The sequence below is a fragment of the Eulemur rufifrons genome, chromosome 28, assembly GCF_041146395.1.
Source record: "Eulemur rufifrons isolate Redbay chromosome 28, OSU_ERuf_1, whole genome shotgun sequence".
Taxonomy (NCBI): Eukaryota; Metazoa; Chordata; class Mammalia; order Primates; family Lemuridae; genus Eulemur; species Eulemur rufifrons.
The window spans coordinates 50,486,923-50,513,969 of NC_091010.1; the positions used below are offsets into that span (position 1 = coordinate 50,486,923).

Genomic DNA, 27,047 nt, shown 5'->3' on the forward strand with positions numbered 1-27,047 from the left:
ATTTAATGCTATGCAAATTGTCACCTAAAATGTAAGGCTGGATCAAATGTAAATTGAGTTGTTCCAGAACCAGATGGTTCACTCGGGTTTTGTTTTGAAAGTATTGGGCAATAGTCTTTCTGCCTAAAGAAGGCCCAGTGAAAGCTGTGAACTGGCCTTGCCAATTGACATTTAGGTAGTGTTTGGTCAACCAGTTATCCTGGCTGCATGTTAGTCTTGGGCTGTTAAAGGCCCTTAATTATACTGGCCACCAGCATCTTCACCATCTCTCAATCTGTCTTTCCATCCTTTCATTTCTTGCAGGAAATATGGCTATGCAGACTAGCCCTCTTTTTGGACGACTAGTGCTGTGTTAGCCAGACCCTTTCTCTTAGGATCTGAGAACACAGCCAAAGTCCCCATGGTAGGGGATGGATGATCAACTTCATATTTTATTTTATGACTTCCTGACAGACATTACCACCAGCACTGAGAATAATAGTTAAAGACAAACTCTGCTTATTCAAGAAAATCATGGCCGTCTCCTTTAGTAACATGGGTGCCAAAAGGGGCTTTGACTACATGAGCAATTAGGATATTGGGAGATTTAAGTCTGTGATATAAGAAAGAGCAGGGCAAGGCAGAAAGTCAGCCAAGTAGGTGTTTGTTTTTCATTTTTATTTTTTCCATTTAATGAAGAAAACATTAAGGATAATGCATTATAAATTGTTAGGTAAACATGGGGCCTGAATTTTAACAACATCCAGTCCTGCCAAGTAAATGTGTGCCAAATTTAGTCCCAGTATATGGATGTCAGTTGGCACTGCTTAGTATTTCTTAAGAAAATTCAGAGTCAACAGAATCTCTTTTTTTTGGACCCTCATTTATTCCTCTTTGAATGCCAAGGATGGTATAGTTTACTAACCTCACAATAATATGAGTATGTCTGAGGAAGTGGAGCTGAAGATTTTAAATTCATTTACTGTCACATTAGTTTATTCCGTTTGTTTTCATGCACATTTTTAAAGTGTCCAATTCTATGTCAATTTCTATTAAAAAATTAGAAAATAGAGACTCTGGGAGGCAGTTGAAAATATTTAGCTGTTAGATGAATTCAAAATGTCAGTGCCGTTGAAAGTGAAGCCTTGGCTCAAAGTCTAGAGGACAAATTATCAATTTATAACCATATATCTTGTTTGAATTGTACACAGATAGCTATTGAAGGAGCATCAAAGCTTTGAGGATTGATAATTCCATTTCAGAGCTAAATGCCACGGTCACATTCCGCTGCCAATAATTAGCAGAAGTCCACATCCTGGAAACCTTCCCCATCATAGACTGCAATTAATCTTCCTGTTGACAATTACCAAAGGAGAATCCTAAGGCCGAGTGAATCAGGGAACCCCACCTCATTCCTGCAGAAACAGAGGGGATGGTAGGGAGAGACTCGGAGCACAGTAATTAGGAAGCACAGCCTTCGGAGCCAGGCATATCTGGGCTTGACTCCAGCTCTGACCTTTACCTTAAATTAACTGATATCATTTCTCTCAGCCTCAGTTTTCTTATCTGTAAAAAGGGAAGACTAATACTGTCTCAAAGGGCTGTTTTGCAGTTAAAACGTAATATTGTATGAAAAGCACTTATAATAGTGTTGGATGGTGGCAAAGAATCAGATATCATGCATAGTAGCTACCATTATTATTATTCCCACTGGTGGAATAAACATATTTACTTTCTATATATAGACTAACTAGAGCTATAGATAAGACATTCAGAAAGCTGCAATCTGCTTTGGGGGGGGGCAGGTATTTATGACTATCCCATCTGTTATACTTTCTTTTTTTTGGTTCTAATACTCTCTGTATTAGGTCTGCAGATCTGCAATAGATTTTAATGTTGTAAAACAATAAGTATCTTACATAGGGACCAACGTGCTTTGAAACTGATGCCATCTCAAGCTACTTCTTGTTGTTCCCCTTGGACAGGCCAGCGACCCCAGTACATTTGAGCTGATTCAGAAAATTCACGCACTGCAGAAGCGTCTCATCAGCAAGACTGAAGAGGTGGTTGAAAAAGAGCTGCTCCTCCAGGTAGCATTTTCTTTTTCTGCACTCACTGAACAAACGTATTTGCTCAGCACCACCATCTCCAGGGCTCTGCTCTTAGGGTTAGTCAGTTATTTGGCAGCCCTGCATGTCCCGTATTTAACTGTAGATGGCAACAGTGACTCACACTTGGAGAACAAACACAGCCTGATTAATTGGTCTTTTATGCTGCGATCACTGATATTTTGAGAATTCTGGAAAATTAAGTTCAAGGCTAGACATACTGCAGTGGGTAATGTGAGCATTTCCCCCCACTTCTCTACAGTTTTATTTGTCAGGTTCTTTTAAGTACTTTTCTTCTTATCTTCATATAATGCAAAATGCTGTGATTTGGACTTTGAAAATAAGCTTTTGCACAGAGCACAAACGATCTGTCCACATGAAGATTTGTGTGAGTGAAATGGAAGGAAGGATGTCTTTTTGAGGATGGTTATGCAGTAAGCTGTTCTGGAGAAATTGGCCTATATCTTTGCAAGTACCAGTTGTCATCACCATCATCACCATCCTCTTCACCACCACTACCATCATCATCATCATTGCTTACTGCATGCCAGATACTGTGCTGGGGGCTTTCCCGACCTCATCTCATTGCCGCGTCGCAGTTGAGGGCATGGGTATTGTCATGCCCAGCTGATGAGTCAGGAAGTTGGGGCCCAGGAGCGTAGCGTGTATATGAATGTCAGCTCTGGTGTTAGATGGTCTGGGTCAGAATCCTGCCTCTGCCAACAGCTGTGTGAGTTTAACTTCTATGCACCTGAGGTTGTTAGTCTGCATTACGGGACAGTAATAGAACCTGTGAAACAGAACCTGTGAAAAGGGATGTTGTAAGGATTTAAAGAGCTTATCATTATGTCTGGTAACATAGTAGCTAATAAATATTAGCAATTATTTGTGTTATTTCTGATTCCAAAGCCCGTAATTTTAACCACTGGATTACTATTAGTAGGAATATGAGCAAGGGGTATTTTTGCCTTTTGATTTACATTCTACCTTAAAAAAGATATTTTCCCGGAAATTGGGTATCCAGTAAATAGCATTCCAGAGCATCACTGCACTGAATGGCCGACAGGGATTTTCCTCTGCTCTTGGATGGGTGTGCGGGTTCAGAGGGTACAATTTGGTGTCAGAAAGATCTGGTCTTGAATCAGTTCCAGCATTTGATAGTTCTATGACTTGGAGAGAATTACATAAACTTTGCAAACCTCAATGTTCCCATCTGTAAAATAGGGCTAATAATACCCATTTTCATTATGGCAGGAAGATACTCCAGTCAGAGTATACAAGTTGGAAGTCTTGTTTGTAAGGGTAACCAATTAGTGCATGGGCACTGGGCTTTGGCAGTCCAGAGTTTGAGCTGTGGCTCCACTGATGCCAGCCACAAGTCTTGTTCCAAAGCCATGCAGCTGGTAAGTGGCAGGGTTGGGACTCAGCCCAGGCAGGCAGCCTCAGAGCCCTCTTTCTACCACTTCACTACGCTGTCTCTTCTGTTGCTATTATTGTTTTGTTAGTTTTAGAAAGAATCAACTTTTGTGTTTGCCAAACCTCTCTATTGCAAATTTGTTTTATATTTCATCTACTGCGCTTTGTCACTTCCTTCTTCTTGTGTACTTTAGGTTTACTCTGTTTCTTCCACTTTCTTAAGATTGATGCTCAGCTCGTTAATATTCAGTCTTCTTTTCTAATCTAAGCATTTAAGGTTATAAAATGTGCTTTAGATAATTTCTTTAGTTCCTTCCCACAGGTTTTGATATGTGGTATTTTCATTTAATTCCACATACCTTCTATTTTCAGAATTATTTCTCCTTTGAGAATAAGTTTTTTTTGTTTTTTTTTTTTTTTTTTTGAGACAGAGTCTCGCTCTGTTGCCCGGGCTAGAGTGAGTGCCGTGGCGTCAGCCTAGCTCACAGCAACCTCAAACTCCTGGGCTCAAGCAATCCTTCTGCCGCAGCCTCCCGAGTAGCTGGGACTACGGGCATGTGCCACCATGCCCGGCTAATTTTTTCTATATATATATTTTAGTTGTCCATATAATTTCTTTCTATTTTTAGTAGAGACGGGGTCTCAATCTTGCTCAGGCTGGGAGAATAAGTCTTAAAAAAATATCCACTATTTCTCCTAATAATAGATAGGAGATATTTAATGATAATTAAGAGTACATTTTAAAATTTCCCAATATGTACATATTTTGACTAAAATGTCATATTTAAGGTCTTTTATTCCTAGTCTTTTTTTTTTTCCTTTTTAAAAATTTTTTAAATACATTTAGGTGTGCAAGTTGAATTCCGTTACATGTATAGATTGTATAGTGGTGGAGCCTGGCTTTCTGGTGCACCCATCACACGAATAGTGTACATTGGACCCACAGGTAATTTTTCATGCCTGACCTCCTCTCACCCTCCTCCCTTGTGAGTCTCCAATGTTCATTATATCACTCTGTGTGTCCTTGTGTAGCCATAGTTTAGGTCCCACTTATAAGTTAGAACATGCGGCATTTATTTTTCTGTTCCTGAGTTACTTCACTTAGGATGATGGCCTCTGGTTCCATCCAAGTTGCTGCGGAAGACATTATTTCATCCTTTCTTTTCACTGAGTAGTACTCCATGGTGTACATGTACCACATTTTCTTTATCTACTCATTGGTTGATGGGCACTTAGTTTGATTACATATCTTTGCAATTGTGAATTGTGCTGCACTAAACGTCCGAGGGAGGTATCTTTTTGATATAATAATTTCTTTTCCTTTGGGTGGATACCCAGTAGTGGGGTTGCAGGATCGAATGGTAGATTTACTTTTAGTTCTTTGAGAAATCTCCACACTGCTCTCCACAGAGGTTGTACTAATTTACATTTCCACCAGTGCAACATTACATTTCCACTAATGCAACAGTGCACTAGTGTTCCCTTTTAACCACATCTGTGCCAACATCTATTTTTTGATTTTTAATAATGACCATTCTAATTGGAGTAATATGGTATCTCAATGTGCTTTTAATTTGCATTTCCCTGATGATTAGTGATGTGTTGAGCATTTTTTATATGCTTGTTGGCCTTTTGTATATCTTCTTTTGAAAAATGCCAGTTAATGTCATTTGCCTACCTTTTAATGGGGTTTTAGTTTTTTTCTTGTTGAATTGTTTGAGTTATGTGTAGATTCTGGGTATCAGTCTTCTGTTGGATACATCGTTTTTAAATAATTTTTTCCCATTCTGTAGGTTGTCTATTTACTCTTTTGATTATTTCTTTTACTATGCAGAAACTTTTTAGTTTAATTAAATCCCATTTATCTATTTTTGTTTTTATTGCATTTGCTTTTGGTGTCTTAGTCATAAATTCTTTGCCTAGGCCAGTGTCCAGAAGTTTTTCTTCTAAGATTTTTATGGTTTCAGGTTTTATATTTAAGTCTTTAATCCATCTTGAGTAAATTTTTGCATACAGTGAGAGATAGGGATTTAGTTTCATTCATCTGCATATAGTTACCCAATTTTCCCAGCACCATTTATTGAATAATAGTGTGTTCTTTCCCTAGTGCACGTTTTTGTCTGCTTAATCAGTTGGTTGTATGTATATGATTTGTTTCTGGGTTCTCTATTCTGTTCTATTGATCTATGTGTCTACTTTTATGACAGTACCATGCTGTTTTTGTTACTATAGCCTTGTAGTATAACTTGAAGTCAGGTAATGTGATGCCTCCAGATTTATTATTTTTGCTTAGGATTTCTTTGGCTATTCAGGCTTTTATTTCTTTTATTTCTTATGAATTTTAGAATTGTTTTCTCTAATTCTGTGAAAAATGATATTGGTATTTTGATAGAAATTGCACTGAATCTGAATTTGTAGATTGCTTTGGGCAGTAATGTCATCTTATCAATATTGATTCTTCTGATCCATTAGCATGGGATGTCTTTCCATTTATTCCTGTCATCAACAATTTCTTTCATCAGTGATTTGTAGAGATCTTTCACATTCTTGGTTAAATGTATTCCTAGATATTTTATTTTTTTGCAGGTATTGTAAATGGGATTGTTCTTAATTTGGTTCTCAGCCTGGTTGTTGTTGGTGTATAGAAATGCTGTTGATTTGTGTATATTGATTTTATAACCTGAGACTTTGCTAAATTCATTTATCAAATCTGGGAGTCTTTTGTAGAAGTCCTTAGGGTTTTATGGATATAAGATCATATTATCAGCAAACAGAGATAATGTGACTTCCTCTTTTCCAATTTGGATGCCCTTTATTTCTTTTCCCTGTCTGACTATACTGACTAGAACTTTCAGTACTGTGCTGATTAGACATGGTGATAGTAGACATCCTTCTCTTCTTCCAGTTCTTAGGGGGAATGCTTTCAACTTTTCCCCGCTCAGTATCAGGTTGGCTATGGGTTTGCTATATATGGTGTTTATTATTTTGAGGTATGTTGCTTTTATGCCAAGTTTTCTTTTGCAGGTTTTTATGATGAAGAGACACCAGTCACCACTTCCCCATTACTACCTATGTTCCCTTTTTCTTTTTCCTCGACGGTTACCACCACTCAATATAATAATTTCACTTTCTCTCAATCTCTCTCTGTCTCTCCCCTCCTTCTCCCTCTCTCCCTTTCACCCCTCCTTGGATTCCCCTAAATATATTCTCTTAATTCTCTCTCTGTCTCTCTCATGGATTCCCTTAAAAATTTATCATGCATAGTTGACATCAAATCTAAACAAGTTTAAAGTGATCAATTTCTTTCTCCTTCTTACAAACAACACAGGGACTCAGAGTGTTTTAACTGCAGTTACCCTACTGTTCTCAACATTAGTCATCATCATTATCATTTTAGAGAGTTAAGTGATGAGATTAAGAAATCTGCTGTAAGTCTAATTATTTTTGCTCCTTTTTAAGTGACCTGCCTTTCTTCTGTTTGATTGTTAGGTCTTCTCTTTGCCTTTGGCATTTTAGGGTTTCAGCACAATGCATTTTGGTATGAATTTAGTTTTATTTACTATGCTCAGAACACACTCTATTTCCTGAATCTGAAGATTCCTATGTCTTCAGATAGTCTCTCATTTATTCTCTTTGTTTACTCCTCCTGGAACTCTTATTAGCTGTATGTTGGGTTTTCTTACTCCTCCTTCCTCATCTACTGACCTTGTTGATATTTTTCTTCTCTTTAACTCTTCATGTTATATTTTCTTAGCTTTATCTTCTTGTTTACCAATTATTTTTTAAAATGTACTCATCTGCCAATAGACAATCCATTGAGATTTTATTTTGAATGATTCTATTTTTACTTTCTAGAGATTCTTTTTCACATATACCTGGTCTTTGTTGATAGTTTCTGGATCTTTTCTCATGATTTCATTCTTTCTGTTATGTCTTCAGTTGATTCAAAAACGTATTTTATATTCTTTATCTCAATGTTCTATTATTTGAGGTTCTTGGGTTTTTTTTTTTTCCTTTGTTTCACAAAGGCAGTTCCTGTGTCTGTCTTATGGATTATCACATACATAGTTTCTTGCCCACAAATATTTGTCTAGTGACCGATTATATATTGGAAAAATGGTGGTCCTTAAGAAACTGGTACATCTCATAGTCGTTTAAGTTCTGTCTTTGAGCTCTGAGAAGTTATGGGAATTACTCATCCCATGGCCTTTGCATTTTTGTTATTGACTTATAACTTTGCAGGAATCTGGAATTTACTGTGTGTTTATGGATCTATAAACATGATGCAACCTGTCTGTGTCCTTTTTGTGTGCTGAGGCAGGCTGATTCATGTGGGTGTGTTCAAAGCTCTTCCCTTGCTCAGAATTAACATGAAAATGGTTCTTAGCCTAACTTTATAGCTTCAGTGGTAAAATGAAGAAGTCTATATTCTTGCCAGAATTGGAGTCTAAGGTATGGATCGGAAGAACTTCTTTTCTTTTGCCTACCAGGCTACTGTTCCCTTCAGGGAGGCAAGGGCAGTGGAAGCATACTGTGGTGTTCCTCCTGGTGTCTCTCCTCTCTGTTGTTCTTCCATTTGTTCCTTGTCTCCTCTGAGTCCTTTAGGATTAATGACTTCTTATTTTTAAAAAAGGCCTCTGCAAGATCAGACAGGCATATGTGCCTTCAGTAAATGCTATCCATTACCCAAGTATCATTACATCATCATCATCACCATCATCATCAAGATGACATTCTAAATAATGGACACAAGGCATGATAGCATTAGAGTAGGAAGCTCTAACGTCTTGCTAGAGGCACTTACAAACACAAGGAACGCTCAGACTGGCTTGAACTTGTTTTTCCAAAATCTTTAACATATTGGCTGCCACACTAGAAAAAAACATTTTCCCCTGTGTTTTATTATGAAAATAGAATAAAAACTTTGAAAACAAAATGATCCTTTCTAATTTAATGAAAAATTTATTTTTTATTGTTTTCTGTGTGTGAGTTATATGCAACTCGTGGCACTAGAATCAATTTTTACACTGCACACCACTTGACTTGTATGTGACTTATGACATGCTTATTGAATTTGCTTGGGAGAATTGAGTCTTCATATGCTTCATGAAGTCCTGGGTTCAAAACTAGCGTGAGTTAAATGCAACTCACATGGCAGTTAATGTGTTAAACTTGGTGGGACAAGCTCAGATACATTTACTGTCAGGGCCAGGCAAGGGACAAGGAAGAGTGAAGTGGACTTTGCATATCATGATCAGAAATGGCAACTGGTAGGGGCCTCAGAGTCAGAGGCAAAAGGGAGTGGTGGGGACTGCGGTACACAGGAGGGGGGCGCAGTGGGGCCCCATCTCTAGGAAGCAGCTGACCCCACCCCAGCTAAGTGCGGGCTCGTGTTGCCAAATCTTTAATTTTTCAAGAATAGCTGGAAATGTGGATTTTATGCTCAATATACTGAGTTTTAAATATTGGCAACCTTAAGAACTCTGTGTAGGCCTCCCTGAAGCAAGTCTGCCAACCACTCTTGGCCCACGGGTAGGTGGTTTGCAATCTTTAGCTTCAAAGCCTGCGGGAGAAGGAGACATAAAGAAACACCAGCTACACAATCAGCTTTACTTGTTTTGTAATCTAGTTCTTTGTTGTGATTCCTTGATGGAATCACAGAGCCACAGAATCGAAAGGGAGGAGGAGATTGGGCTTGTGGAGAAGGAGCAGACTGCCAGGGGATGTCTTTCCCTTGCTGCTAATGACTCTTACTTTTACTTTATAAACTTTGCCAAAACAGAAAAGGACTTCCCTGAATTGTTGAAAAGACCAACGGTTGTCTCTGGACCTTCTGATATTCTGATGCATGTATTATCCTTTTTTTTTTTTTTTTTAATTAATCTGACTTTAGAAAAGACAGTGGCTATTTTCCTAACCAAGCTCCCATTACATCTCCCCCATCCTACCCACCTATTGCCATTTCAGTTCATAGCCAGTCACTAGATGCCACGACGCTGCGTTGCCAGCATCCACTCAGTGGTCACTGAGCGCTGCTGCGTGCCAGGGCACCTGAGATCCCAGGGTGAATGTGACAGACGTGGTCCCGGCCTCGAAGGCCCTCTTAGCTTGGTGTGATTCTGTATAGGACTCTATGAGTCTCTGAACCAGGCTTTGCAGTGAGCAGGTGTCTCAATTCGGGTCCCCCTAAATCAGAGACTGAGACAAGGGTTTGGGGTCCAGTTATTTGGGAGGCCGTCCCAGGAGAGAGACAAGGAAGGAGGAAAAGCCACTGGGGATGGAGGGAGCTAGTCTCTGAGGAACCACACAGAAACAAGGGCAGAATTGTCCCATCAAAGGAAGGAGGCTGGGACGTTTGTTCAGTGAAGCCCACTCCCCATTGGTTGAGAGTTGCCTTGGAGGCGTTGAGCTGCCTCCAACCGCAGACCAGGGGGACTTTGCTTATTTCCACCCCCACCCCAGAGAAGCCCTGGCCTGAGGCAGAAAAGCTGACTCCGTGTGCACAGAAGCTGCCCGAGTGTTCCAGGATCCAGGATCCGAGGGCTACCCAGTGTGCCGGGCATGTCAGCTCAAAATCATGAAGTTTAAGGTGGGCCGAGAGGACGAGGCTCAGGTCACCAAAAGTGTCTGCTACCTGAGATCAGGTCTCCTGGCAGGTCCTGAAGGCCACCAGCCAGGGGACCGCCTTACTCACTTAGCTACTCACCTAAGATAAATTGCCAATCCGACTTTATTTTTTATTTCTTTTTAAAGATTTTTTTCATTGCCAGTCCGACTTTAGAAAAGGCAGTGGCCATGTTCCCAACCAAGTTCCCATTAGGTCTCTCCCCATCTCCCCCACCTGCTGCTATTTCAGTTCATAGCCGGTAACCAGAGAACATGATCATACTTGTAGTTCCTTTAAACGGCAGCTTAAATTGAGTGCTTACTGTGTGCCAGGCACCATGCCCTCCCTACACACAGACATCGGGGCATGACGAGTGCACAAGGACCATTAGCTTGCAGGATGGTGGGGATGAAACAGCGTGTGATCCACCTGGGAGGTGGCACAATTTTGGGAAAAGGAAACAAACTTCACCTCCTAGAATGTTAGAACTGGATGATCCTACCCAGAACATTTTATTATACAGATGAGAATACCGAGGCGTTTTCCCTTAACATGGAGGAGTAGTAATGTATTACTAGAAGGGTTAATTACATTAGGGGGTTTGACGGGTGGGAGCGCACTACCTAATGAACAGTGATGCACTGAAATGACCCAGGTGAGAAAACTACCTTGGCAGAGTTCCGATTCGTGTTGCTTTAGGAAATTGTCACATGCATTCTTTTACACGCACCCAGGGGCCTTGATAACGGGCATATCCCTCTGATAAATAAATCATGAACTGAGCTGGAAATCGCTGCTTCTCTGCCGGCATCCGGGTCCTGCCCTTTCAAGGTGAACTTTCTCTCTAATTTAATTTTATGACTGACTGGATGGAAGTCTGGTTTACTTAACTGTAAAATGGCTTGAATGATAGGAGGGTTTGAATGGATCTGTACAAGTTATTCGCTGCTTAGAGGGGAAAAAACCTCTTATAGCCCATTTTTGGATAATTCTTTTGCAAGCATCTTCACTTTTCTTGATCTTATGATTATCTTACATTTATTGAATGTTTACAATGTGTTAGACATTGCTCGGAATGCTTTATGTGGGTACTATCTCATTTAATCATCAGCACAACCCTAGAAGAGCTGTCACCAGACAAGGAAAGACACGGCACAGAAAGACTTTCTCCTGAGGCCACACAACTGGTTGCTGGTGGAGCCTTGAGTCTGCTCTCAAAGTCTCCTTAGGACTGTGTAGGAACAGCATGGTCATTGAATTCAGACTGCCTTGGTCATTCATGGGGAAAACTCACATTTCTCACCACATCTAGAGCCTTGCTACTCCAACTGTGACCCTAGGGCCAGAAACATCGGCATCATGGAGAGCTCTTTGGAAATGAAGCATCTTGGGATGCCCCCAGTCTTAGTGAACCAGAATCTGCATTTTAACAAGATCCCCAGGGATTCAGGATACTGGTTCAGTCTGAGAAGCACTGGTGCCTTGGAAGTTGGTCATCCTTTTCTTTGTGTGGACCCTCGTGCTCCACTGCCCAGGGCAAAACCCCATGTCTCCTGGCCACCAAGCGTGTGGCCTTGCCTTGTTGCTTGACTTTCCTCTGCCTTGCTTTCCTCTTCTGAAACCTGGAGCTCATCATCTTACCAGCATCGTTTGGTTGCTGTGAAGATTAAGGGAAAGAACAACATAAAGCACTTAGCAGAATGCTTGAGAGTTGACCAGTGCTCCCCAAATACCATTCTTTACAGTTTGGAGCATGATAACCTCCCACTCCAGCCTCCAGCTCTTGAACTCCAGGGACTGAGAGTATCTAGGAGGAAACTGACGAATGAGTGTGTCCAGGACGTGGGGCATGTTTAGGACCCCACAAACTCTCAAAGGTAACTGATATTAGTATGAAAAGTCTAGAGCATTTCTTTGTTGATAGAGACATAGTAATCATCAGTCCCGTTTGATGGTCTGGATGTGTTTGGCGGAAGCTGCAGAGAGTTTTGAAGAGCGGAGGAGCACAGCAGTCACAGCTCACATTTGTTGAATGCCAGTAAGCCTCCCTGCCCTGTGCTAAGCATTTTTTTTTTTTTTTTTTTGCCTGCATCCACTGGAGACACAGATGAGATTGATGCAGTTGTTGTTTCCATTTTACAGAGGAGGGAATTAAATTTGCGCAACAGTTCACAGAGGAGGGAAAAGTAAACTTGCCCAGGAGGTTATAGCTAAGAAAGACTAGAGCTGTGATTATAAACCAGAGTTTGGGTGGTTAAACTTCACTGGGTCTGCTCTTCTGGGCCATCTAAGATTCAAGTAAGAGAGAGTAGATCTTTTGGCCCAGACAATTCCCCAGCCCAGTGGACTAGAGAAGGCTTATGTGGGGTGATATCTAGTAGAAAAATATACTGATTAAGAGATCCAACTCTTGAACAAATCAGATTTGTGAATCTAAGCTCACTCACATTGCTGTGTGATCCAGAGCAACTTACTTAACTTCTCTAAGCCCCAGTTCTTTATTTTTTATTTATTTATTTATTTATTTATTTTTTTCATCTTGTTATGGGGGATACAGAATTGCAGGTTACATATGTTGCTCCTGTACCGCCTTCCCCCCAAGTCAGAGCTCCAGGCGTGTCTGTGCCCCAGGTCGTGCGCGTTGCACCCATCATGTAGGTATATATTCCTCCCTTCCCCACCCCCCGCTTCCCGAGTCAGCACCTTCAAGTGTTACCATTCCCCAAACGGTGTGCAATGCACTCATTGTGTAGGCATACCCCCCTCCCCTCCCCCACCCCCCACCTCAGTCTGATATCCAATTGGTGTCGTTCCCAGATTTGTATTTAGGTGATGATCAGGGAAACCAATTTTCTGGTGAGTACATGTGATGCTTGTTTTTCCATTCTTGGGATACTTCACTTAATATAATGGGTTCCAACTCTCTCCAGGAGAACCATAGAGATGTCGTATATTCATCATTCCTTATAGCTGAGTAATATTCCATGGTACACATATACCACAGCTTACTAATCCAATCATGTATTGATGGGCATTTGGGTTGTTTCCACATCTTTGCTATTGTGAATTGTGCTGCTATAAACATTTGGGTACTTGTGTCTTTGTTAAGGAATGACCTTTTTTCCTTTGGGTATATGCCCAGTAATGGGATTGCTGGGTCAAATGGCAGGTCTACTTGAATCTGTTTAAGATACCTCCATAATGCTTTCCACAGGGGTTGCACTAGTTTGCAGTCCCACCAGCAGTGTATTAGTGTTCCTGTCTCTCCACACCCACGCCAACATGTGTTGTTTTGGGTTTTTTTGATAAAGGCCATTCTCATTGGAGTTAAGTGATATCTCATTGTGGTTTTGATTTGCATTTCTCTGATGATTAGGGATGTTGAGCATTTTTTCATATGTTTGTTAGCCATTCTTATATCTTCTTTCGAGAAGTTTCTATTCATGTCCTTTGCCCACTTTTTGATAGGGTTGCTTGATTTTTTCTTGCTGATTTTCCTGAGTTCTAAATAGATTCTTGTTATCAGTCCTTTATCTGATGTGTAGTATGCAAAAATTTTTTCCCATTCTGTAGGTGGTCTGTTTATTCTCTGGACTATTTCTTTGGCTGTGCAGAAGCTTTTTAATTTAATCATGTCCCATTCATTTATTTTTGTTGCTGCTGTGATTGCCTTGGGGGTCTTCTTCATAAATTCTTTGCCTAGGCCAATGTCTGTAAGAGTCTTTCCTACATTTTCTTCTAGAATTCTGATTGTATCACGCCTAAGGTTTAAGTCTGTTATCCACCGTGATTTGATTTTTGTGAGAGGTGAAAGCTGGGGGTCCTGTTTCAGTCTTCTACAAGTGGCTAACCAATTCTCCCAGCACCATTTATTGAATAGGGATTCTTGTCCCCAGAGTATATTCTTTCCTGCTTTGTCAAAAATTAGGTGACTATATGAGGATGGTTCTATATTTGGATTTTCTGTTGTGTTCCACTGGTCTGTGTCCCTGAACTTGTGCCAATACCAGGCTGTTTTAAGAACCACGGCCTTGTAGTATAGTTTGAGGTCTGTAAGCCCCAGTTCTTGATTTGTAAAATATAGATAGCGGTGGTACCTTTCACATGAGTTTTCTTGTGTAGCTTAAGCAAGACCATCTTTATCAAGCACATAGCTCAATGTTTACACTTAGTAAATGTTAGCTGATATTACCATAGTATTGTACTTTAGATTTAAATTGTGAAAGGGCCTCCAAAATACATAAGTAGCTTATAAGTGGCTTAGTATAACTCAGCATTTCATATGTGAACTCACTTTCAGGAATAATTACATGGACCCATCCATTCTTAGAGCAGTCACTCACTGTCCTTCTATGGTGCCCAGCCATTAATTACTGTGCCCATAAGATAGGTTTCTGTGATGACCCCTGTATCCATTAGCATTTTCTGTATAACAGACCACTCCACAACTTAGTGGCTTAAAACAATAATCATTGATTAGGTTGTGATTCTGTCGGTTGGCTGGGTTCAGGTGGCCTGTTCTTCTATTTGGCTTTCCTGGGCTCACTAATGCTTTTGCAGCCAGCTGGGATGTGGGCCGGGAGCTGGTTGATCTAGATGGTATCACTCACATGTACAGTGGTTGTTGCTGGCAATCGGTTGGGGGGTGGCAGAAGTGACTGAACCATATGTCTCCATCAGGCTAGCTCATGGTGACAACCTCAGGTTTTCTAAGTTTATTCTCATGATGATAACCTCAGGTTTTCTAAGAGCAGCAGGAAAGGGCAAGCCCCAATGTGCAAGTACTTTTTGAGTCTCCATGTATGTCATGTTTGCTAACATCCCACTGGCCAAAGCAAGTCACATGGCCACGCCCAGAAAAAATGCAGGCGATGACCCTCCAGCGTCACAGATACAAGACGCTATTATAGCAACGGTATAGCACAGTCTCCTTTCTTTGGGGAGTCTGAGTGGAAACACTTTGCATTCAAGTGGTACGAGATTTCTTTTTTTTTAAATTTTATTTTTATTTTTAATTGACACATAGTAATTGTACCAAGATTTCTTTTTTCAATCCTTTGTTGGATATGGTACTTCAGTATGCCTGGCATCTGGTCGCTATCCTTGGATTTTATTGCTGACACGTTTTTCTTTCCTTTAATCTTTTATTCCCTTTATTTGGGAAATTATAGTTTGCTGCAGGACACAGTTCTTTTTATAGGGGAAACAGCTGTGATGTCATAACCAAGCACATTTCCTTAGGGATATGCATTTATCTCCATGCTCCACCATCCATTTGTTCATTTCTATTTTGGGGCCTCTGATTTCATATTGAATCGGAGCAGATATGTGAACCCAAAATGTATTAGTTGATAAATTAATCTATAAAAATGTTAAAATTTACTGTTTTCTTTTGAATTCTAGTTATTGAGCTATACTAGGGGAAGGAAAGTTAAAAAATAATTATTTCGTTTTCCTTCCATAAAGATCAGTCTGAATGAAGTTGCATGTAAGCAAGTGAGATGCAGAGCAATGTGAATTGCTGGTATCAGAAACTATTCAAGCTTTTCATAAGAGCAGTGTTTAAGCAGGACATCTTTTTTTTTTTCTTTTTGGTAAAAGAAAATAGCAATAATATGACTAGCAACTGAAAAAGGAAATAAATAGATTACTTAAGAGTCCAAACAAAACATTTTCAATAAAGATTTTCTCAGTGGAACATTTAGGTTCTTATTGAATCTGTATACAATTATATCTTACTCCCTAAACAAAACAGATTTTCAGTGATAAATGTTTTTGGACAGCAGCAAGATTCAATTCAGTTCATTTCAAGATAAGGATTTATTTGTGAAATTAGAAGAAAATAGTTGCCAACAAGGACCCGGGGGAGTCCTATCTATCTTTAGCTCCTCTGTTGGTGTTTTACCCAGAAGCGTCTCAGAGATGAAGGTGCTTCTTACACGGATGAGAAAAATTGCAGGTGAAGCAGAAATTAATTTGTATTTATAGTCCAAACACCTACATGAATTCTTAATCTGCTTTTTTTTTTTATGATTTTAGGGGAATTTATAGAATCATTTAGATTGGAAGAAATCTCCAGTGGGTCATCAAGGTTCCTCTCCTTATAATGGCAGTGCTGATTTTATTATCCTTAAAGCAGCTCTGATAGATGGGTGTCAAGCCTGGCTCATGTTTCATGCATTTAAAAATGTATATTCCCTACTCTGAGTGTATTTAATGTGTAGGAGACAGCCTGGGAGCTGCCTACAAGCCCGGGAGACCTTTTCTGAGTTCCTGACACACAGTCTCCTCTGGAACAGATGCCGAATGTGTAGCATATTAAGCATTATACTGACGCCATCAAACCCAGTTAGCTTTGGGTTTCTGACAATTGGGGACATTTTCCTCCAATGCACGGAGGGGCCCAGTGCACTGTCTGTTCTGCGATGATGATAGATCATTCCCTCTTCCATCCTTTTGTCCTGCATCCCTCCAGAGACCTGCCCTCCCCCCCAGTTAAAATGGCCTGCTTGGAGATTGACTGTGAACCAAAAAGCATTTTGGGGTGTCTATAATGTCTACAGAAGTTTGTGAGACACAAAGGAATATAAGACATGGTCCTTACCCACGAGAAATTTATGGTCTCTTTGAGAAGATTCCTGGGCTGTATTTGGGAAGCAATGAGATTGATCTCTATGAGCAGTGTGTGGAAATCCAGACTGTTGCTTTGTGGTTGCATTTAGTGAACAATACACAATTACACCCAATCACGTTATACTGGCACTGACAATGGCGAGTGCCTAATTGTGCAGAAGAACCACTGTCTCAGACGGTATATAATGAGGTATTTGTTGTTTAAAACAGCTGCAAGTACCAAAGGGATAAGGGCAGGGGAGATGAATAAGAACTGACTTCCTCAAGGACAAAGAAGATGTGTTTGGGCTGGGCCTGGAGGTGTTAAAATGACTCATCCAGTTATTGCCGAAAACTCATGCCTTGAGGCAGGTTGGCGCAGCTGCTGAGAGCTTAGTTTTGAGTCTTGGTTTTACCAATGACTGACTTTGTGACCTCACCCTCCCAGAGCTCCGGTACTGGAAAGCAGTGAGGGGAACAGTAGCTGGTTTAGAGGGTCGCGGTGGGCACCAGATGAGTTAAGGGATTTGAACTGTCTAGGACAGCTAGACACGCAGCACAGACACCCCCTGTGTGGTGGTGGTGGTGGTGTGGGTGTGGAAAAGGCACTGCGGAGGCACACGGGTGGGGTGAGGGGATGTTCTCTTGAAGGACGTATATTTGGAAACCACTGAAAGGGGCATTTTGGGCAGAGGGAAGATGAAGAGTGAGAGTTCTGAGGCAGGGGAGAGCGTCTGCGTGCGGCAGCACATGTATCGCTGGCTATTGGGTTTTGGGGAGCAACTTCGAATATATTTGGTGGAGATCAATTATAGGGTTTTAGAGAACAAACATAAGCTTTAAACTCGCTCCAGCAGACAACTACGGACTGATGGTGACAACGATGACAGCTCCCACAATAGCAGTTAATACGTCTTGCATGCCTATTATGTTATATTATGTGTATCATTCGCACAGTAATTCTTACTATTTAGGTATTAGGCCAATTTTACAAATGAGGGGACTGAGGCTGAGAGTGATTAAGTAACGTGGTTAAGGCTGCTCAACTATCCAGGGGCAGAGCCGGGGGCTTAAACCCAAGCCGTGTGCTGTGAGCCGCGACTCCAGTGTCCTAGCCGAGGTCTGTTGGCCATCCAGGCCTGTGCTCTGCAGGATATTAATCAGTCAGGGGTGTGATTCTGTGAATGTGATGACAAGGAAAGGCTGAGGCCAGGGCCTGGGGCTGAGGGAGAGGCTAAGGAACAGCTGTGACATGGGCCCACTGAGGATGTTGGCAGGGGCAGGCACTGGGGATGAGGAGAAAGGAGAAAATCCATGAGATCTTAACAAGACCAGCAGCGCAGGGGACTTGCCCATTGAATGCCTGTGAAGGAGACAGGTGAGGAGGCAAAGGTGGCTTTCAGTTTGCCCCCTGGTCGGTGATGACTCCAAGGGTGACCAAGCCCATCTGTAGCCTTGGGGCCTGTGAACCCACAGCACACCCCTCCCTCCACTGCTGCCCCCATCACCCCCACCGCCGTCCAGGCTGCAACCTGGACTTAGGACTCTTTAATCCTTGATGAACAGAGGCCAAAACCAAAATAAAACAAAACAGGGAAAGAAAACCCATGTCACATAAAGGCTGCAAATGTTTTTTAGTCCAGTAACGTTTTCATCCCATTTCACTCTTCCTGATTTGTGTCTCTGGTGGGGATTGGCAGTTATGGGGAAAGAAATCTTTCCCCCATGATGTGTTCCAGCTGGTTACTGTTGGTGTGTTGGAAAGCTGTTGATTTTTGCATGCTTATTTGTATCCAACCTATCATGATAAGTGACTTCTCAGGTAATTTTCTGGGGATTCTAGGTATATAATCATACCTTCTTTAAGAAATGATTGTTTTCCTCTTCTTTCCAATAATTATTCCATTTGTTTTTGTTTCCTAACTTGTTGCTTTGTTTATAATATCAGTTATTTTAAAAAATTAGTTGGAATAATTAAGTGCTGTTGGGTTTTTGAGCACTAGCAGGAAGGATGGGCTGGAAATCAGAGAGGCTAAAGGTAGAGGGAATGGCCAGCCAGCTATTGCAGCGGAATTGAATTGTGATGTCCAAAGAGATTGAAATGAAGGAAACTGAAGAGTCACAAAAGAAAATTGACCGGCTTTGTTACTGTGGGTAGGGTACAAAAGATGGCTTTCAGGCTTCCAGTCCAAAGTCCAGTCGCTAATTGACAGTCACCAGGAACTTGGCTAGGTTATTAATAGAATTTGAAGTTTATTGCAATCTATTCACCTGAAAAGAGATGAAAGGATAGAAATTAATTAGAATTCTCAGTTTATAAAAACAGTTCCAGGAATGTGGATTCAAAAGAAATTAGCAGATATTTTAATTTTCTTCAATATCACCATCGTCTGACTCTTAATCTAGCTAGAGGCAAAATATCACAGAATAATTACAATTTATAAGTGTTTTTTCTAGTTGACAAAGCAATTTTACATGTATTGTCTCATTTGGTCTTCAGCAATTCTGCGAGATGGATGGTGATAGGAGGATTTAACATTTGTCTAGCAAGTTATATTTTGCAAAACACTTCCACCTACACCACCTCATTTGGTGCTCACACTAATTTCTAAGGTACAGTCAATACATTTATCTGATTGTGGCTCTCTAAACACAGATTTTCTTTTCTGTCTTTGAAAATGAAATTCCCCACGCAGAATGCGCACCCTTGCCTTGTCCATGCTCCAAACCCCTCTTCATTTCTCAAAATCCTGTTCAGTTAGGACATTACCTTTGTCCCTTGCCCACAAGGACAGAGGTGGAGTGGAGAGGGGCTGAGCCACGTAGCTCAGGAATGGAGGATCCAGCCCGGTGGTCCTTGGGGACTGCATGTAGAGGAGAATTGAGAAGAAGTCCCCTTGCCAACGCTGGGGGTGACAGAAACTTTGGTGTGGCCTTATCCTCTTTGGCTGTTTCCAAAAGTGAAGACAGTGGAGAAGGGGGCTGTCGTGTGAGCATGGGCAGTGTTTAGAGGATGACATTTCATATGCAAACATACATAAGCACCCTGGGAGGCTCTATATATTCCGTGCTTAAATAAAGCCCCTTCCTTGGATTTTAGGAGAAGGAAGAGGAAAGCTCATTGGGTTGTCTGCAGGTCTTTCAGTGAAACATGTGTGACGTTGAATGGAACTCAGAGGACGGCCTCACAGAAGCCAAAGGAGGAGAGACTTTCAAGGAGAGGGAGGTCACCTCTGTTAGCATCTGCCAAGAGAAGCAGAACTGACGGAAGGATGTAGCCACAGGGAAGTCACCCACTGGTGCCCTGTGAGAGTCCAGTTCTGAGCGGTTGTTGGGGAGCAAGCCCGGCTGCCCAGGGCTCAGAAGGGCTGAGATGTGAAACAGCAGAGGCAGCAGACTTGGGTTACTTGAATGCGACATTTAGCTTTGAGAGATTGGAGGAAAAAACTGTAAAAACACACATATAAAACACAAATACATTCTTGTTATAAAAGATTCAAAGAATTTGGAAACATATAGAATAAACCATGCAAAACCTCTGTCCCTTTTTGTCTCAGCCCCACTCCCCCCCGCGTGGTGGAATGACATATGCTCTTCCAGTCCCTGGTAAACATTTTAGAGAGAGGGGTGAGATTCATGATGAGGTCAGGCATGAGAGCCAAGAGAGGGCACAGAAGGAAGAGAGGAGGGTCAAGGCAGGCATGCGTGTTCATGCTGTGCGTGGGGATAGGGTGTGTGGTTCTGTGTGCATGGGTGTATGTCTACCTATGTTGACTCATGCACACACGCACACGCACTCACCAGGAGAGAGGGGGAAGAAAATCAGCTCCCCATCTGATGTGGACAGGAAGGCAGAGAGAGTTTAGGTAGCACCTATGTCTTGCACTGGAGGTTGGGTTCCTGGAAGGCGCTGTCTGTCTGTTCGGATCAGGACATCTGAGCGAGCGTGACTGAGGGAAGCTGGGGTACTGCAGAGAGAGATCTGAAGAGGCTGCTGAGGCAGTGCTATCCAGGTGTTCACGAGACATGAAAGTGAGAATCGCTGAGCAGGGGGGAGGAACAGATCAAGGTGCAGGGCTGGAGTTTGTAATGGCCCCGCTGTGTACAGTTCTGCACTGTCCTCCAGCCACCCTGGGTGGCCTGGGAGCTGAGCGGAAGAGACAGTTGGAGACGGTGCTGGGAGTGTGCACGGCAGGAGTGGCAGGGGCCAGGGTGAGGGTTGAAAGGGCTGTGGGGACACTCAGAGGTATTAGACTCGGGGTGAGGTAGGAGAGGCAGAGCAGTGAGCTCAGGAGGGGGCGGGTGGCTGCGTACAGTGGGAGGGTTGAACGATTGTAGGTTCAAAATGGTGAGTTCGGAGCCTGTATTCAGAGAGGGGGAATGTGGAGTCAGAGTGTTACAAAGCCAGCTCTTGAATTAATGACATTCATAGTCAACTGGCTGTGGAATTTCGGATGTAATATGTCAACCAGATAAAAGCAAAAAAAGCCTGCCAGTGCCTACTGTGGCATATGAGTCCCTATCCCTCAAATTTGTTTATCAAAATGTCCTTGTTATCTAAGGATCCCTTAGTGTCATTTCTGAAATCAATATGTATTTGGAGAAGCCTCCATTCGTCTTTGATATTGAATATTACAGTTGCTCTCTGACTTGTGAAATCCTTTCATTCTGCTAGGCCTGACACGACTTGACTTTCTCCTAAGACAAAAACAGCTCAAGGTGCATCTTCGTACCATACCTCGCTTTTGTTTTCATAAAAACCGATCTTTTCCTCTGTTGAGCCACCCATGTGACCCCTGCGCTCTGCATGCAATCACTACACTTTTTCATTTAAGGCTCCAGGCTTTGTCCGTTTTGGACAGGACACAAAACATAAACCTAATTCCCCCCCAGCTTTTCCTCTTCTGTCTGCTCCACAGAGTCCTGCTGTGCTCTCTCCCGGTCAGCCCGTCCTCCCCACTCGGGCGGGGTCTGCCCTGCACTGCAGTCCCCCCAGCTTCTGCGGCACATAATCGCGGTGGCGGTAAGGGATGGACAGATGGACAGAACATGAAGGGAGTTTTTCTAGGACTTTCGAAGTCAAGGATGTGAGAGTATCTGAGAGTAGGATGAGGAAGGGGGGTTTTGTGTACTGATGCGGATAAAGCATCCCCTTCACGATGGTTGAGAGATACTAACAAAGTACTTAAGTTAGCCAGAAGGTGCTTGCTGGTCGTTTTCGTTGCCTGGAACGTCTCTCTGGGACTGGACCCCAGGGGTCTTGGTGTCAGTGGGGCTGTGCTGGAATCATCGCTTTCCAGTCAGAGTGGAATAAGAAGGGGGCATAAGAAGGGGGCAACCCCAGGACCGCTGAAATAACAAGAGCGGGTCCTGTCATAGTCCACGGGGCAACAGACCCGTCACGAGACTGGCAACAAAAGGTCGGCTCCTTATGGTTGTTGCTTTTCACGGTACCTTCTCACCTCTGGTCTTCTTTTGGAAATAAATCTACTTTGCATTACAGAACTTAATACATGGTTTTCCACTTCCCTAAAATTTTATTAAGTGCTTTATGGAACAATTTGCGTAAGGTCTAATTTTCCAAGTTGTCGGCTGTGCAGCATAATGACCTCATACTTTCTCATCTAGTTTCATGCCATTATTTATATAAAGAGGTGGTTGGTTTGCATTCAGATTAGGTGTATATGAAAACTGATCATGTTTTTTCTTCTGCAGTTTTAGATCTACAGCATCATTGTTGCTCTATTTCAGTGCTGCCCAATAAAAATACAACGTAAGCCGTGTGTGTAATTTTAAATTTTCTAGTAGCCACAATAAGAAAATGTGAAAAGAATCAGTGAAATTAATTTTAATAATATATGTTGTTTAGCCCAATTTATCCAAAACAATATCATCTCAGCATGAAATGGATTTCGTTATTAATGTGATATTTTACATTCTTTTTTTGGTATTAAGTCTAAAATATCTGCAGTGTATTAATACTTAGAGCAAATATCAATTCAGAATGTCTACACTTCAAGTGCTTGATAGCCACATGTGGCCAGTGGCTACCATACTGAACCAGTACAGGTCTATTTTTGCGGTCATGATTACTTGGGTACCAGTTTGGCTGCTAAGTTCTTTCTAATTTACTGGGAATGTTTGGTCTGAATGAGGGCACTCATGGGGGTGGCAGGGAATTGTTTAGTCATTTAATGAGACATTCATTCATTTATTTTTCTTTTCATTCACTCATTCTCTCAACAAACACTGGGTACCAGGTCTTACGCTTATTCTAGAAGTACAAAAAGACACAAGGAATAGTCCTTGTTTATGATGATGGCAGAGTCTAGCGGAAGAGGCAAGCATGCAAACGAATGACTAACTATAGCACAGTGTGATAATAATAATGTACTATACTAGAAATATAGACAAAGTATTATGGGATTTACATGTAGAAAAATTAAGTTAGAGACATAGTTCATACCACACACTAAATTTTAAAAAATATCGTGAAAGTTCTAGAATAAACTATAAATGAATTTCTATATATTCTTTGGGGTAGGGAAAACCAGTTTTCTTTCTTTCTTTTTTAAATGTTAACTCAGAAAAATAGATGATAATAGAACACACACACCCTCTATTCACCCAGAATAACAAATGTTAATGTTTTGTCACATTTGTTTCCTGTTTTTAAATAATGAAATATTAGATTTTCAGATTAGGTGAAGACTTCTTTGTCTTCAAAGTCTCATTTCTTTCCTGCCTTTCCCAGATGCAACAACGATCATTAATTTGATGTGTATTCCTTCAGTATATTTTTGTACTTTTACTGAAAATGGATACATCTATAAACAATGTACAGAATTACTTGGTACATTTTACATTTGCATCCATGGTATTATACTACATGCATTATTATTCATTTTCTTCTTTTTTTCCCCCACTCAGCATTATATTTTTGAGACCTGTCCATGTTGATACACATCAAAGATGTAGATAATTTCATTGAATAGCTATACTATATCCATTTTTAAAATTATGGACATTTAGGTGTATTTTCTTTTAAATTTTCACTATTGCAAAAATGTTTCAGAGGCATCCCTGTACAATTTTTCTCATACACATATATGAGCATCTCTCTAGGGTATATGCCTAAAAGTAGGGGGAGGACTAAGTATAAAACCAAAGGCAGAAATCATAAAGGAAAAGAGTGATAGCTTTGTCTACATAAAAAGTTTAAAACATCACCAATATAGCAGAAAACACTTTAAAAATGGAAAAAAAAATCTGAGAACTTATTTGCAATGAATATGGAAGAAAAAAGGTCAATATCTTTAATATATAAAGAGTTTTTGCAAATCAATTTGAAAAAGATGACTATCTCAGTGAATAAATTGGTAGAGATAATAAACGGTTCACATAAGAAATATGAATGGCTAGTGAACATGTAAAAATATGATAACCTTATTAGTAATCAAAAGAGCAAAAACTAAATCAGAATTGTGTATAAATATGTCTATACTGAGGATGTTTATTGTCGTGTTATTTATGCTGGCCATTAAAGATGGCCTTGCATGAACCAATGAAAAATATGACTAAATCAACCCAAGGTTGAAAAACCCAACCACACTGTGATAATGCCAAAAATGCAGTTAATTTGAGGAAATTGGAAAGGCCTCCCAAAATAAGTTACTTTGAGCAGGGTCTTAAAGGATGAGGACATGTTTGCCAAGGGGTGGAGGTGGCAGCAGGGCAAGTGCATTCTGGGAAAAGGAGTGGCCAGCACAAAGGGAAGAAGTCACAAAAGAACCTGATTGGATCAGGGAGTGACAGGGATTCAGTGTGAGGGGCATTTAGGGAACCCGAAGGGGAGCAGAGCAAGGATGGAGCCCTCTCTGCTCTGGCCCATCCCGTGATGTCATGGTTCAATTATTGCTGAAAGCTTTTTAGGATTTAATTACAAAGTCCGACTCACTTGGAGTTATTTCAGCTTGAGTATTTAATCCCATCAGAATATTTCTTATTTTCAGAATGTAATTGAGTTTACTAGTCCCATGAATTTTCCAGGCTAGTAAGATTTCACCAGGCTGCTTTTCATTGGCTCCACTGATGTTTTAACAAGTTTCTTGCCTAAGATTCTTTCCTTACGCAGCTGTCATTGTCAATGTACAGTTGGTTACCTGGCTGCTCTGTTCTCTCCGGAACCCTCGCTACCTTGCCCGCCCCTTTGCTTTGGCCCTGTGGTTTGAGGGTGGTGGAGGGAGGTGCTTTGCAACCTATTGGCAGAAGCCAAGCATGTGCTGATCCAGGCTTGGAGTCACACTGGCCTGTGTTCGAATTCTCACTCTGCAATTCTTGAGTGTCTGATCTTGGGCAAACTGCTTAGTCTCACTGAGCCTCTGTTTCCCCATCTGTGAAATGGCATTGATATGTGAGGATTACATGATTAAAGTCTATAAAGTAGTTTTCAGAGCTTGTGGTATGTGCTCAATAAATGTTAGCTATTATTATAATTACTATTTTATGAATAATTGGAATCATCCTGCTTGTTCCATTAGAAGATCATTTATGTTGCAGGCCTAATTAACCACTCATGGTTCTAGAATGTCCCTTGTATCTCTTACCTCAGTGGCACGGTGGTGAGAGGAAGCTGAGAATTCACTGTCTGGGCTGATTCTTGACGCCAGGCTCTAAGGAGCAAAGTGTAGGAGGCCTCAGGTCTCCTTCTAAGGAAGACAATTTATACAGGCCCTGAGGAATGAGCCTCTTTTAGGACCATGGAATCTGGGCCTGAGTGAAGCATGCCCCTAGGCTATCTCTCTCTGGAACCCCAACATTCACACAGCATGGTTCATTCCACCCCTGACAACTCACCAAGAAGCAAGTGTTTCAGAGGGAGAGATTGAGGGAAAGAAACTTATGGCCCCAGCCAGGTGACCTTTGGAGATGAACCCTTGAGCTCTTGAGAAGTGATAGACCATTACTGGTGATGGAATCCCAGGGGCCTTTCTTTTCAGGGATGTCCCTTCTCTGATTCTTGTGGCATCAATCGTTAACGTCAAGAATTACTCTTATCGCAGCATTCTGTTGAGCCACTCGTCTGTTTCTCTCACTAGACTCTAAATTCCTTGAGAACCACACAGTCTCCAGGAAGGAGTATGGTCTTTTGGAATTGGGACTAGTGACCTTGGTCAAGTTACTTATTTCCTTATCTGTAAAATAAAGACATTTTGTTGATTTATGGAATTGTTATAAGGATTGGACATAATTTATGAAAAGTGGCTGGCATATAGGTAGTTACTTAGTGAATGGTAGCTGGTGACTATAAGGATAACCATGACAACAGTGACGATAATGCCACAGTGTAGCATAGTGCCCGGTGTGTCCATCGGCACATATTGTATGATAGCCAGTTGGGTGAATGAATGGCTGAGTAAATGTGTGTTTAAATAGTTGAGTCAACAATTCCAGTGGACTGACTCACCCTTGTCCTCCTTGACCTCTACCACATTGGAAGCTGTCATGCACACTCTGCACTTGCTCCCTCCCTATTTTTCAGGGCTCAGAAGTTGGCTGATTCTCCTCCCTTGCTGCCTGCTCCTTCTCTCTTTTTTCTTGGCTTTTCTCCCTCCTTCTTCTGTTCCCTAAATGTTAATCATTCTCCAAGGCATATTCCGGAACATTGCTTTTGCTGCTTTCACCCTCAAGGATCTCATTCTTTATTAAGGCTTCAACTATCACCTTCATGCAGATAAAGTCGAGATGGCTTATCTAGACTCTTCTGCATTCTGGGCTTGTATTTCTTAATACTTGTTTGTCAAAAGGGTATCCTGGTGATTCTTTAAAATTGAGCTCTCCACCTTCTGCCTGAAGCCAGCTCCTTCCCTGGCACGAGTCTACACATTCATGGTGTGGCAGCTTTTCCAGACTCCCAGAGCCTTGAAATGCCAGAGTCATTTCTGACTCCTCCCACCCAAGTCCCAGTCAGTTGCCAATCATGTAAATGTCATCTCCACATGCTCTTGCATCTGTTTCCAACCTTTTTTATTTTTCCTCCCCAGGCACTATCATGATTCAGGTCCTCTAAAGTTAGACCAGTTCTCTAAAGTGGAGTACTGAGTGTTGGAAAAACATATTAGAACTTCTACACATATATGCATTTTTATCTCAATCTTTGAAATGTTCTGTTTTATATATGTCTTGTAGTGTAAATAATTTATTAGAGTGATATATGTACATAAGCTATAATAACGTATTATTAATGGAATAATAACGTACACCAAGAAATCCTCAATTGCTTTGCTTTCAGCTGCCTATCATGTTGAAAACAAACTCACCTGGCT

General features: G+C 41.3%; 1 protein-coding gene across 1 annotated transcript in view; it reads left to right on the forward strand.

The window, feature by feature from the left end:
* The window catches only part of CFAP58 (cilia and flagella associated protein 58), a 90,373-nt gene that overhangs the window by 43,668 nt on the left and 19,658 nt on the right, over positions 1 to 27,047 (forward strand). The window contains exon 15 of the mRNA XM_069460177.1: positions 1,965 to 2,069. Coding sequence (XP_069316278.1) covers positions 1,965 to 2,069 — 105 coding nt within the window. The remainder of the gene's footprint in view (positions 1 to 1,964; positions 2,070 to 27,047) is intronic.